A 14174-nucleotide genomic window follows, 5' to 3' on the forward strand; every position below is an offset into this window, starting at 1 on the left:
AAAGCAAACAACAGCCTATTTTTTGTTACATACTTTTCTCCCTTCTCTAATTTAGTTAATGAGTAAATGAGCGTATAATAAATGTATATTTTTATTAATATATCTTTAAAATGTTAATTTATTGACCAATAAAAATTTTAATGAGGTATTTCAGTAATAGAAGGGCATAACTGAGCAAAAAGCACCGATGGCGCTACTTTATTTATACTTTCATTTTTTTTTTATATTATTTAAAAGTACAGGACAAATGAACTAGCTACAAAGACAAGAAGAGGAATTGTTCGACTTGAGGAAGGCCGAGGATTTCTTGGTAAAAGTGTTGGTTATTGTTTTAGTACAAAAGATCTGGTCAGAATAAAATCTTGTCAGAGTGCTGTCATTACGATGGTGCCTCTCTTCCTTCTCTGAGGCAAAAAAAAGATATCTGTGAATGTCTAACTAGTTAGTCAAGCGTAAAACTAAGTAAGGTCGTCCATATTCTAAATTTTGTATAAAACTAAAATTAATTTATTTTATTTAGCAATTTATAATTTCTACAAAATTGCTATTCACTGAATCTAGGCATCTATGTATATTTTAATATTTAATTACAATTCAGTTAAACGATGTTCAGTAGATTCATATTGCTGGCATCTAGGTCGGAACTGACCCATCTGAGCCAACCAAAATTGAGACCTTCTCAAAACACTATTATTTAATTCAGTCAAAACGTAAGTATTTATTTTAAAACTAGGCGCTCACGAAAACTAGGCCAGTCTAGTAAAATTAAGTTCAGCAAACTCATTGGTTTGATAAAGTCCTATGGGTTATTTATTTATTCAGCTAGTTATTGAACTATTAATAGTTTTTCTAATAGACTAGTTACATGGTGTGAAAGTACAAATACTTTGAAAATAGATCCACCGTTCATTTTATGTTGGTCTTTATTTTTGGCAATGTGTTCGCTAAAAAAATATTTTAATAAAACGATGATCTGTTTTGATATTTTTGTTTTTAAAAATGGGTTGAAATACCGATAGGGAATAGGGCATACTAATCACATTGGTATTTGAAATAAAACTGATGCCAAAATAGTTTGAAAATGCAAAGTTCTCGTCCCCAGATCAAGTTGTACTTGTACCACAAAGAGATTTTTTTTTATTATTATTATAATTGTGTCCTTAACGCTAGATCAGAGAAGTCTGCGAATAACATTGAATTATGCTTTAAAGGAGGACTTCACAGCAAAGGAAGGCATTAGTGAAGGCACCCTCGATATCGTGAAGTTCAAGAGGTTCTATTTAAAAAGAGGACTCTCTTTCAGAAAGTATTTTTCCAGCAATCTGTCGCCATTTTTGTCATCATGGTCGTAACGTCATACTGAAAAGCACTTTAATGAAGCGATTAATTTCGCAGTCCTACTTGGATCTCCTGAAATCACAGAAATATTGCTTTGCCTCTGCCATCTAAGTGGTACCAACGATTCTCTCGAATGTTTCGGTGATTAACCCTAGTACAAAACTGTAAACACACTCAAGTTTAATACTTTCAGATAAGTACAATTTAGTTAAAGACATGGGCTATAATCTTGGGTTAGTTTCTTGGTCAGTGGTCAGTGAACAAATACTAATTTTTTCAACATTGTATGATCTTTAGACAAGTATTAATTCTTACAAAGAAGCGACCTCATAATACATTTCAACGATGATTGCTTATCAGAACATTATTTCTATTAGTTAAAAACAATAGAATTAAGCAACCTAAATGGTGTTCATGTATGATAAAAGAAAAAGAAGAGACCATTATAGTGAAATAATTTAACTTTGATTTTATGCGCAGAATTATATTGCATGGAATGTTCTCTCTCTAGATACTTCTTATAGCCCAGCTTAGAAATAAAGCGCACTTTTCCTAAAGTATTTTTCAGTGACGTCTCTGTATCTGACGTCATAGTGTCCTTGTTCGAGCCTTATAGGGGCCACCGGCCAATTCGGCCGTATGCCAAAAAGTTTTACAGACCTAGCAGCATCCTTTACACTAGTGCTAACCACAGCCATTCCTATCTAATCTCAATGGTAAGAATGCTTTTTTAGAAAAGAGAACTTTGTGTAGTAAACAATTTTTTTTAGCAATAATTTACTGCTCTGCCAGAGTTCAAAATATAGTAAATAAATACTAAATCATGTCCAAACAGTAGATGAATTTCATAAAAAGTATTTCAACTAAATTTAACTGAGAATTATATTTACGACAAGAAAAAGTTATTCAAAGATATTTGCAAACAGTTTATAAACGAAACGCCATTTATTAATTAATGAAAGTTTATTTTTTGGAGAAATATAAGCGTTCAGATTAAGAGGTTTATAATTGTATGTTTCTTCATATACTGAAAGCTCTGCCAAATTGGCAGAAACAGAATAAATATGCTTTAGACATGAATAATTAGTAAAATTCTTTGTCTGTAGAGTAAACTATATTTCTAAAAGTGATTTAATGGATACATTTGAGTTGTAAAAATTATTTAAAAATCACAGTAAAATAAATTGGATTTCATAATTTTATCCTTAAGGAATTGAAATAACTACCTAATAAAATCTATTGATTCAAGGAAAATTGTATTTGGTATTAGTTTCTACTGAACAGAAAATAAAATGAACCGAGTAAAAAATGTTCTTGCCAAGCAGTTAATGGGTACCTTCAAAAAATCGAGGGTACCCAAGTTGCTGTTTCCATTTTTCCCATTTCATTTGCCAATAATTACCTGACGGCCAAATTGATGGGATTCGGAAGTTCTAGATCTCACTATTGTCTCCATGATTCTAAAATTATATAATTTTTAATGAAAAAAAAAACGGATTAAGCAAAGAACAAGGCAGTGGCAGATAAAGGTAGAATAGAATTTAGAAAGTGATGGGAAAAATGGGATTCAGTGACAGCGTTGTTTCATTCTGCTCGATGATTTATTTTTTATCGAATGATAATGTTGACTGAGGCTGAACTCTCAAAGCCTGTCAATAACCCCAACGTTTAAATCAGATAGAAATGATTTATTATAAATATTTTGGTGCATACTAGTCTTTAGATATAATAAATAAAATGTATCTGTACTTAAGCAAAGTTGGTCTCAGTCTACTTCTCTTTCAACTACTAGCTTACTATGTGCGCATCAATTAATCTTTTGTTATGTATTTTCAAAAAGCCATACGTGAAGGCATCATTGAGTTTTACAAGCTTTTAGACTTCTCCGTTATACCTCTTTTTATCATCAATTTCAGTTCCAAAACTGATCTTCAGAATTTTGTTAAAAATAAGTGATGAAAATAGAGATTTTTTTTTTTTTTTGTAAGAGTTGAATGTTTCATTTCCTCCCTTCATATATAACAGAATAGAAGGATTGGGTTAGTAGCAGAAAGTGGAATGTGAATTCTAGTTTGAATGAATTGAATTCAATGAAAACTTAAAAATGAAAATAGTGAGATGGTTTCTTTATTTTTCCCAATTTCTGTGTGCAAACTCTAATCTCAATATTTTGTATATATTTAAATATGAACTTAAGTCGAACTTATAAATCACAAGTAACAGGAGGTAGTTCATAAAAAGATATCTTTTGTTATAGTGAGAGTAAATCTCTACAATTTTCTTCTAAAAATGAAGAACAAGAGAATTTTTTTTGGAACAGAATTCCGAGATCCCACAGTAAAGAATCCGAAGAAAACTTTATTGATTTTATTGATCTGAGACCAGAAAATTTCTAACATTCTATATATAAATTATTTAATTTATGTGATGTACATATTTACAAAATGGATGAGTAAGGTAGTCTAAAGATAGAGTGACCAAGGAGACACGTGGTCTAACTCGTGGTTTGGGACGTTGCTGTGGTGTAATCTACGTTTTAACTTTGACTTATGAAGTAAAATTTGGGACTTCTGTTCTCCTACTCTGCATTTAATATTTATGTGGCATTTCTACTTCTCACTTGAAATAGGAATATTTATACATTTTTTTACACCTGAAGCAAAAATAGTATTAAAACAACATTTTTCTTTTACAATTTAGATTTTAGGACTAAATTCACAACTAAGATCCGAACAAATCATTCTCTTAATATTAATATGAATGTTTCATACCTCCCAAATCATTCCATCTCAGTCTCAATGAAGAACATTTGGCCTGAAATAAAAGCTGGTTCTGGTAGAAGACAATTAAAGAAAACGATCTTCACGCTTTATGTTTTTCCAAAAACTATAATTTAAAATCCACTTATTCTAATTTGTAAAATTTAATATTGCACCAAGAAGATGCATGATGTTAGCATACCATATCACTCCTAACCAATTCCTCTAAGAAAAGTTGAAACAAAAGAGTGGAACTACGTTTATGTAAAAAGAAAAAAAAAAAAAAAAATCAGTGGAGCCTTCTTCGATAGAATTTAAAAATATTAAAATGGATTCTCTAAAGTCTTAAAGTTGGTGGATTGGTGAACGCCAATTAACACAATTTTAAAATGACTTCTTGCAGTTTTTTCGAGATGACGCTTTAAAATGATAAGTTGAATTTTATTTATTTGTATACAGTGAGATCGAAGTGGTTTCGATAAGTAAGGGAAATTAGAAACACATGAACAAGAAATAAATTTTCTTAATCGTCAAACTAGAGCTAAATAACAGTCATAGGAGTACAAACGAGATGAGTTCTCAAGGCCATGATGAAATGTTGTTGTAATAGTTACAAAAAAACATTTAAAAAATCTGAATAGTTGGCATCCTACGAATCTGGTCAGCGTACCATCCCTCATACTAGCCTTGTTACAGCACAGCGGTAGCTTTAATTTGGTATGCAATTATAGCCTAAGCACTCATCCTCATTGTTATTTTACTAATTTATTTTTATTCAATTACATCGATAGATAACAGTTTATTCTTCTTTACATATGTTTACCGAATTACATATTTTGTAAGCTTCACTCTCTAGTTATTTATTTTCCAAACTATGCCACTGTGGCCGACAAAGATATTTTTGTCAAAATGGGTCTTTGGATTGTTTAATAAATATGTTCTCTTAGAAAACATACACAATTCATATCTGATAAGTGTTATGCAAGTTTTGTTATAAGATTAAAGTCTAAAAATATAATCTTGAAAAAAATTAAATCACGAAAATTTATTCTGGCATTTCACACTGCCAACAAGGTGAATATGTGTTAGTTACATTTTTCTTTTCTAACAATTTTGAATTGGTTTAACATTGTGTAATGCGTTTAAATATATATTTATAATAAATCTTAAAATATGTAATGTTTATACTGTACGAGTTCATAATTTCATTATAAATAAATTTCAGTTTAATAACTTTAAAAAAGCAAATAATGTAATATGAATGTTACTATAGATGATTTTGACAAAAAATGCCTTGTTTTTAGAGAACTTGAGAATTGCCTAAAAGCTCATTTGTAAAGTTTAGGAGAAAAACTTTGTAGGTTTTATTTTATTTATTTATTTTTGCATATTCATATTGTTCATAACAGATTCATTGCAGTATGAGTAATAATCTGGAATAGCTTTGAAAGGCCCAGGTACTTTTGGGGATTAATTTTGCAATATGTTAAAATATCAAGTACTTGTAATAAATATAACTAAGCTGAACCTTGTATTGGGTCTGTTTGCACTAAATCGCAGAATCCCTTTTAGCAGAGAAGAAGATTCAGACTTGCAACCTTGATAAAGAGAGACTACTAAAAACGAGAGGACCCTACAAACACTGATGAGACTTGTTAAGTTCATGCAAATATTTTGCAATAGAACACACCGCTTTGGACTTGAATGCGTGTTTTTTGTTTTGGAACCTCTTAAACTCTTTGTAACCAGATGCGACAATGAAGAGACAATATCAGAACAGATTCTCCTGCAGAAGCAATTTGTCAAAAATATTCCAAAGGAGGCCGAGTTAAAATTGAATGCAAATAATGGAAAGCAAACTAATTTCTTCCCTCCAAAACATATGTAACAAGAAGAATCGGAAGAGTAATTTGAACTTTGCTACTTGTTTGAAGCACCAACCTTGATGCAGAGAATGGTAAAATGTACTCTGGTCGGTCAAGAGTATGCCAGCCTCAATGGGGATCTTCAACCCCTACTTCATGCTTCACGTGCCCAGTAAACAATGAAGTTATTAGTGCTGTTGGCTGAGCGGTTTGTTGAACTAAGAATAACTCTTTTTCTTAGCCATGAAGCGCAAACCAATCCAAAAATTAGAGTGTATTCTTCTGAGCAGATCTTTGCAAAAGTTGCGAGGAATATTCTGTGATTTCAACTGTAAGCTACTGCATTGTCTCTTGCATTCAAAAGCGACCGCAGGGAACAGTTGTAAAAGGGTGTATCCTGATTTCAAAATCAGTATCAGATCAGAATTGTCAAAAAAGGCCGATTCACAGCTTTAATTCCGCATCATTCGCACACACTTAACTAACGCGGAAAAAGTGTCAGCTATACGTTTGGTAGCTTCTTCCGCGACCAAACGTACATCTTTTGCAATCTGTGTATTGATGTATAAACGAGTATGAACAATGGAAACTTATTCAAAAAATGTATGCTTGTGGTTTTTGTTTATCTTCAGTTTAAAGAAATATTTAAGAAAAATAAAAAAAATAAGACAGTCAACGCTTTCTTTGCTCAGCACTTTATCTCTTTCAAACGACTTTGACTGGATTGAAAGACTTTTTAATGTTTGCGAGGGAACTTGGCTTGCTAGTCTTATTGATGGCTCCATTGATTACCAAAATAGTACATTGAATAGCAGACAGACCTAACAGTATGAATAATTAGTTATATATAGATTAACTGATAGCTGTTATTTAAACTTAGATAGTAACCTATGGAATTGAATTATAATACTGATTTAGAGACTCATATTCTGCTTATTATTAGCATTACAAGAACTCAAAAATTGGGAAATCGTTAAAGCAGCAGAACTGGTACTTCGGATGTTGACATTGGTCTTCAGAGTCATACATAGCCTGTTAGATACACACCCACTTTGTGTAGCTCGGCTATTTCAGTTGGCTACACATATAGACTGTAGCTCGAGGCCCAGCCGACCTGATATTTTTGAGTAACGCACATCCCACTTAACATCTCCCACATTTTCTCCTTCCATGAAGTTAACAATTTTATCCCCTATTTCTAATAATTGTATAAAGTATAGTTTTCAAATATTTATGTAATTTAAAGAATTTTACATCATGCAATTTACTGTGGGATTATAAATCTATCACGCTTTTTGCTGCCAAATACAAAGCTGCTTAGGTAAAATTTATATTCTCTTGCAGACTGAGGCGATTGTAGCGTCAGATAGGCCCGAACAATTTCTTAAATAATTACTAGTAAGTGGCTTGATCGAATTAGAGGCAATTAGTAGACTCTGCAGTACCAATGAGGTGATTTCTTTTTTTTCTTAATAGATTTTTAGGGAAGTAAACGGATCTTTTTTCGCCTTAGAACTAAGGGCTAAATCCAGTAGATCATCTTCACCACCCTTGGAGCAAATGGTCGCTTATCCCGCAAAAAGGCTCCTGAATTATAGTCGTGTATAGTCTTTGTTCTCCTTTGGTTGACTTTTTTTCACGTTCAGTTAATGGACGGGCAGGAGACTGGGGCAGCAATGTTTTTGCAAAGGACCAGAATCTCGAAACCCATGGGAAGATTTCATAAAATCCCATGCCATTAATGCGCTGAAAAATTGTTTTCTGGGCAACAAACTATGGCTTTAAAATCTATTTCAAACTATTGAAAACTATTTTCAAGTGGTTTAAAAAGCGTAACCATGGATGAAATATAGTGAAGATTGCAGAAGACGTTTAACAATCAAACAGAAACGTCTGATTTTTTAAAAAAAGAAGCTAAATAATAATTAAAAAAAGAATTTGTTAGAATTCATTTAATCCTTTGTTTTAACGTGGAGCAATGGATGTTCAGCCCCAAAACCATGATGCATTAAAAAGTGATCTGCAAATTTTAAAAAATATCAAAGGAGTTATGAATACAACAGATGATAGAAAAGTGCCTTAAATTGTAGGATAAATTATTCATTCAAAAATTAATTTTCAACTTTAATAGACATAACAGCACAGACTTTTTAATTTTTCTGTTCAAAAATCGACCAGAATATTAAACATTTTTTACCCCTTTTTATAAAAAGCAGTGATTGCAGATTAATAAATTACATTTAAAATTCAATTTTTATTAGTTTGAAAATCTGGGATTTTTAGAAGCATATTTATTATATATTTTTCAACACATGAGCCAAATCTTAAAAATATACAATTTTCACTGAAATGGGGTATTTTAAATTTTAATGCCCCAGAGGTCAACAATCATGTTTATTTCTTACTATGTAAGATTCGAAAGTGAAATACTAGAGTACCTGCTGTATTCTCACAGGCCAAACTTACCATCTGTGTTTTCACTTTGCCCCAGCTATTGAAATATAATTCAGTATACAGAGAAGTTGGCTACTAAAAATTAAAAATAATTTCTCCCAAATTTTAATGAATTAAAATATTTTTAATGATGTCCAAGTTAAATGCAATTTCAATATGCTCTTATTAAAATGTAACGCGCGGCGACCTTGGCACCAGAAATCTATTTCTGTATGTAACCCTGGCTGTATATTTACAGCTGCCAAACATTACAACCTAAGGTGTTAATATATTTATACTTTAGTAACATTCAGTTACGATTCTTTAATATATTATAATCTAACTTTTATTCTGCAATTTTTCTTCACAAACTGCAGTTTAGTTCGAATACAGTATGTATGTGCCTCTTAATGGAGGACAGGCTCTATCTAGAACTAATAAATTGAGCAGTAAATGATTTTGGCAACAAAAAAAACCTTTAGTTATCTATGAACTAGATTTTACTTGACTTTCCTGAAACTGATTCTCTCACGAAGATGTTCCTCACACCCACCTAGGAACTGATTATACAGTACACAGCATTTTACTGGAAAATACAACCACGATTTATATCCAAAGATAAACAATGATTATCCATTATCAGTAAAAATCGAAAAAGTTAGAACTCGATTTGCCCGAATATTGTTAGAACCATAATTATCTGCACCGTCTGATACTAACCTTAAGGTGTATATTTAAGAAAACATTTTTTTTTTGAAAGTCTAGATTTGGAAATTAGCAGCAGTGCAACCCACCAATTGCCGCACAACCTAAGCCATTCACATCCAAATTCCAGGTGAACTAAATAGTGAGGGGTATTTAAGGATAGGCTTAATTTGTAAAAGGTTCGTAGGGGCAGCCTCAACCCGATCTGTGAGAAAAGCCTACCCTACAACAAATCACTATACGGAAAAGAATTTACTATTTTCTTCTATAAACTCTATTATGTAGTTATACTTTGTTTAAAAATATAAATTTCAAGGCATCATCTGCTGTGGTCATATTTATTTCCTCTTGTGTCACTTGTGTCACTTGACATTGTTTCAGTTAAGTAAGTGTAGGTAATAAAATCGGACACACAAAAATTAGTAATATTATTTTGAAAGAGGCACAACTACCCCTCTCTAGGGCGCTTTTAAAATCAATTTTAACCCAAATATTTTCCGTAAAAAGATCTACCAGTGAGGTGTTTTAATTAGAAAACCTCTTAAGTAATGCACTCTAAAAGTAAGAAGTTAAAATGGACACAAAACACAAATATGTAGACCTATTGAGTAACATGATAATTTTGCCAATGAACTAAGCCCGTTTTCTCTTACCACAATGCACACAATAAAATTTTCTTGGAACATTAAATTTGTAACAAATAAAATACTTCAATATTGTACACGTAGATCCAAAATAAAATTGGTAGTTTTTGAAACCGTAACATCACAGCCTTCCTAGGACCTCTTTAAATGCATATCCTCTCTAAGCTCAAGTATACTTAAAACCAAGTATTATATGTCCAGTGTATATATACTATAAGACCATTAAGTACTAGTATATTATGTTACAAAAAAAATTGTACGTTACATACAAATAAATCCCTTTGGCAACTACCTAGTAAAATTACTGAAAACCCGAAAAACTAGGTACCAAAGGACTTATTTCAAATTTCTCTAAGAATTCTGTTCATGAGAAATTACCTCCAAGACATTTCAAATAATAAAAATAATAGAGATTCATGTCTGTAGTGTTCACGCAAAAGAAAAAAAAAAAACAAATATTCAATAGCACTGAATTTCAAATTAAGAACTTTGGTTTATATTTGATTCCTCTTCATATTAATATTATACACGTGATGAACATTAACCTAAAATGCACTTTACAGGGCAGTCTTCCCTCAACTTTCTTCTTTTCATAAATGTGCCTTTATGAACTATAAAATTTTAACATCACTTATCCACTTACTCACTTATAAAATAAAAGACCTACACGTACCCTTGAGTCTGAAGTTTATTAAAAAGTCGTTGGGAGCTGTTTTTTTTTTTTAAATAGAAAATTCCAAACAAAAAGTTGATTCAGTGAATTTGGCTGCAAATTTACAAACTCATTGCTGTCACAAATTTAGGATGAACGATAAATGTGCATGAATTGTTGCCCATTGCAAAATCTCACTGATGAAGGAAGATTAAAGTAAACCAAAATGAATAATAAAAGCAATCGTTTATTAAAAAAGAAATTATCCTTGTTTTTGAGCCAATTCCCTAGCTTTGGCTTTTTCTAGCTTAGCAATCCTAGCGGCAGATTTAGAACCCAATACACCACCGCCCCAGTGTTTTCTAATATCTTCATGACGATCATTGTAATTGGTCTTGATTGTTTCAATGAGTTTTGCTAAGTTATTACGATCTGCACTATCAACCTACAGACAAACACAATAAAATAAGTAACAAGAATGGAATTTTCAAATTAATGGTTCAGAGTAATTAGATTCACATTATTATTTAAATTACCTGTGTTAAACAAACAGCTGTACAAGTTTTCCGCCTCACAAGTTGTCCAAGACGAGCTTTCCCTTTAACAATGCAATAGGGGACTCCCATTTTTCGGCATAACGCAGGCAAAAAAAGTACCAACTAAAAAAAAGATATGGCATTGTAAATACAACATACAATAATCCTTTGATATTAAAAAATGAAAACATCATGGACTAAAAAAAATCTCTTTAGTTTTAATGGTTACCAGAATACTAAAAAATATAGACAAACTAATTGCCTTTCTCAGATTGTCATGTTTCTTCAAAATAAAAAAAAATTCAGGTGAAGAAATTCAAAGAACATCACAGAAAAGCTAATCTTCAAGTTGCCTATTAATAATTTTAACAGTAATAGGTATTTTTCATTAAAAAAAAAAAAAAAAAGCGTCTTTTTTAATTGCTGTATGTTTTTTTATGAACTTCAAGAAAAGCACACTTCATTTGTATTCTAGAAATGTCCGTCTAACTCAAAACAAACAAACAAAATTAACTTTTACTTCTATCCTATTCATATACCAACCAGGGAGATGAAAAATGGATCAAAAAAGGTATGGTTAACGAAGTATTAAGTATCCTAAATGAATTTAGGTTACCTGATCTGATATTACATACGATCTGTAGTATCAACAGACTTAATCCTATAAAGGAGGCTTTTATCGTCACCAATGCTCGTTTCATCGTTGAAGATAACAGCTTTTTTAAAAATTTGCCCAACAACTATTAATAGCTTTATAACAATACCGAGATGATACTATGTTTATAACTTAAATCATAAATGTTATTAACCCAAACTAATATAACCTGCTCTATAAGTCACGGTTATAACTTCCTTTAAAAAATAAATAAATAAAGTAATAGTAGCACAAGCGGCCTACTCAGACGATGGGCATAATATATACAGCTTGCCAATCATGTTTTCTTCCTTGGAGCCTCTTTCAAATTCACTAACAGCAGTAGTGCCCGAAAATCTCCACGCGTTGACGCCCCTTAAATTTAAAAATAATGATAAAATAAATAATAGAAATTACTCTAATAGTTCGCTAAAACAAACCCTAGATCAACAATACAGTGGAAGGGAACTCGAAGGTTTTCTTGCCTTGGTGAGAAATTCAGAAGTTCTACACCCAACACAACAAATTTCTCCGTAAGTGTTTTGAATAACAGTAAAAAAACAAAATTGAAATGCTTACATACAAAAACTCATTGGCATTTTTCTACTTAAAATCACGGAAAAATTAAAAGAAAACAAAAAATCCCAGGCTTGTATAGAAAAACTAACATTACAATCAAACTGATGTCAATATAATATATTAAACATGCTTTACAAACTTTTGCGTAAAGATAAAATAATTATACGGATTGTGCTTTTAAAGTGACTAGGATATTTAAAATCAGAAGGCGTGGATGGTGATAAAATGCCACCTTAAATTGATATAATCCTTTTACACTTATGTAAATGTATCAGCGATCGAATTACTGATAGAACCTTATTTGTTGAACCTTTTACTTTTGACAAACTCTTGGATTCTGATTTTAATGAATTCTTTAACTACGCGCCTAGGATTTCTTAAATAGGCTATATTGTTTGTTTTCTAATTGCGAGTCGGTATTGGTCCAAATTGAATTTAGCCTAAGACGTGAGGACCGTACATAAAGGTTGTATCGTATTTTCATTTCTTAAACTTACAACGAGTAAAGAGAACGAATAAAAAGTTCGGTACACAGACAAAATAACAAAGGATTCCGAAAGAATAAGAAAGTCAAGGGGAATGAAATAAGAAAAGGAGCTATGTTCGGTGAATATTCTATTTTCGAAAAAAATACAGGAGTATAAGTTTATCTTATTTTATTTGATAAGTTTGGCTCTGAGTTGTATAAGGGTTGATCGTCAAAAAGTGCACGATAAAGGGTTACGTTGAAATTATTTCTATTCAGTCAAAATCCGTCTGACTACTTTAAAAAAGTTTGCTTCCATGTGCTACTAAATAAATAAATATATTCGTTTGCAATGATCAGTACAATATCTAACCTCAATAGGATCCACATCGTGTGCGATGGCCACAAGTTGGGCTTTCTTTTGTTCAACTAGTCGGGTTACGGTATTCACACCCTGTCTAACAACGTTTGGACGTTTTGTAGGAGCATCTTCTTTCTTGGCTACTTTACCTTCTGCTCTAGCCTTCAACCGTTGTTTCTTGGCTTCAGCGGATTCTGGAGAGTATTTCTCCAAAAGTTTAAACAGCTGGGTGTCTATATGGCAGTTAAATTTTATGTTACATAACTAAAACTGTCACAATTCTATGTTAAACTCAGTAAATCTATGGTAGAAATTGTCTGCTTACATGTCTGCTTATCCAAAGTTTGAGAAAACTGATTAATTGACGGAGGTACTTTCAATCTCTTTTGTAAAACCGCTTTCTGCCTTTGAATTCGCACGTACTTAGGCCACCTAACAAATCGGCTCAAATCTCTTGCAGGCTGAATGTCCTGACCTGCAAATAATTAAATCTGTTTAACATTACATTAACATGAAAAAAATTAAAAAAGAATTAAGACAAGGTACATAAGTTATATACCAATTCCGAAATTTCTTGGTCTTTTCTCAAAAAGAGGATTGACAACTTTCTTGACTTCCTGCTTTTTTACAGCTAAAGGGGCTGCAGCCACCTTTTTGCCAGTTTTCTTTTTTAACTAAAAAAGTTTGGAATAATAACTGTTAGTATGATCACTACAACGGTAACAACAAAATGCGCCAATTATTAAAAGCACTATGATTATTAAATAGCAAATAAGTGATAACACTTGGATTTTAAACTGATATACACGTACAAAAAATGTTAAGCACTAAAAGATGATAGAATAACATATTTACAAAGAATTAGGTTACAAATAGGTTAAAAATAATGATGTTACATTAAATTTCAATAATTCACGAAGAAATTTCTAAAATTCGACTAATTTAATCAACTGAGATAAATAATATTACCTTCTTTTGCACCATATTTCAATAAGTTTGAAGATGATAATGGACAACAAAAAACTCACTCAACACAATTCAAGTCTCCGAAAGGAAGCATGGAGCATTCAACACTCTATAGTATAATACCTTTCTGCCACAACCACCTAAATAGAACAACAGAACAATACTAATTTGTAAAAAGGTTATGTTTACGTTTAATAAAAACTAATTCTGAATAGAATTCAAAATTAGAATTTATT

General features: G+C 31.5%; 1 protein-coding gene across 1 annotated transcript; it reads right to left on the minus strand.

The window, feature by feature from the left end:
• Positions 1-10623: 10623 nt before the first annotated feature.
• RpL7A (ribosomal protein L7A) lies at positions 10624-14078 on the minus strand. Its single transcript, XM_074125277.1, has 6 exons — positions 13942-14078; positions 13532-13646; positions 13298-13447; positions 12985-13205; positions 10933-11055; positions 10624-10841 (listed from the first exon to the last, which is right to left on the minus strand). Exons 1-6 carry the CDS (start codon positions 13954-13956, stop codon positions 10659-10661), a joined length of 807 nt encoding a protein of 268 aa, XP_073981378.1. The 5' UTR covers positions 13957-14078; the 3' UTR covers positions 10624-10658.
• Between the last annotated feature and the right edge of the window lie 96 nt (positions 14079-14174).

The sequence above is a fragment of the Rhodnius prolixus genome, unplaced genomic scaffold, assembly GCF_049639745.1.
Source record: "Rhodnius prolixus isolate KJV_2025 unplaced genomic scaffold, Rpr scaffold_3, whole genome shotgun sequence".
Classification (NCBI taxonomy): domain Eukaryota; kingdom Metazoa; phylum Arthropoda; class Insecta; order Hemiptera; family Reduviidae; genus Rhodnius; species Rhodnius prolixus.

Coding starts and splice junctions, on each gene's coding strand:
- RpL7A (XM_074125277.1), bottom strand. Junction 13,448..13,531: donor ACCAAGAAATTTCGGAATTG/GTATATAACTTA, acceptor AATTATTTGCAG/GTCAGGACATTCAGCCTGCA. Junction 11,056..12,984: donor ACGATGTGGATCCTATTGAG/GTTAGATATTGT, acceptor TCTTTTTTTTAG/TTGGTACTTTTTTTGCCTGC.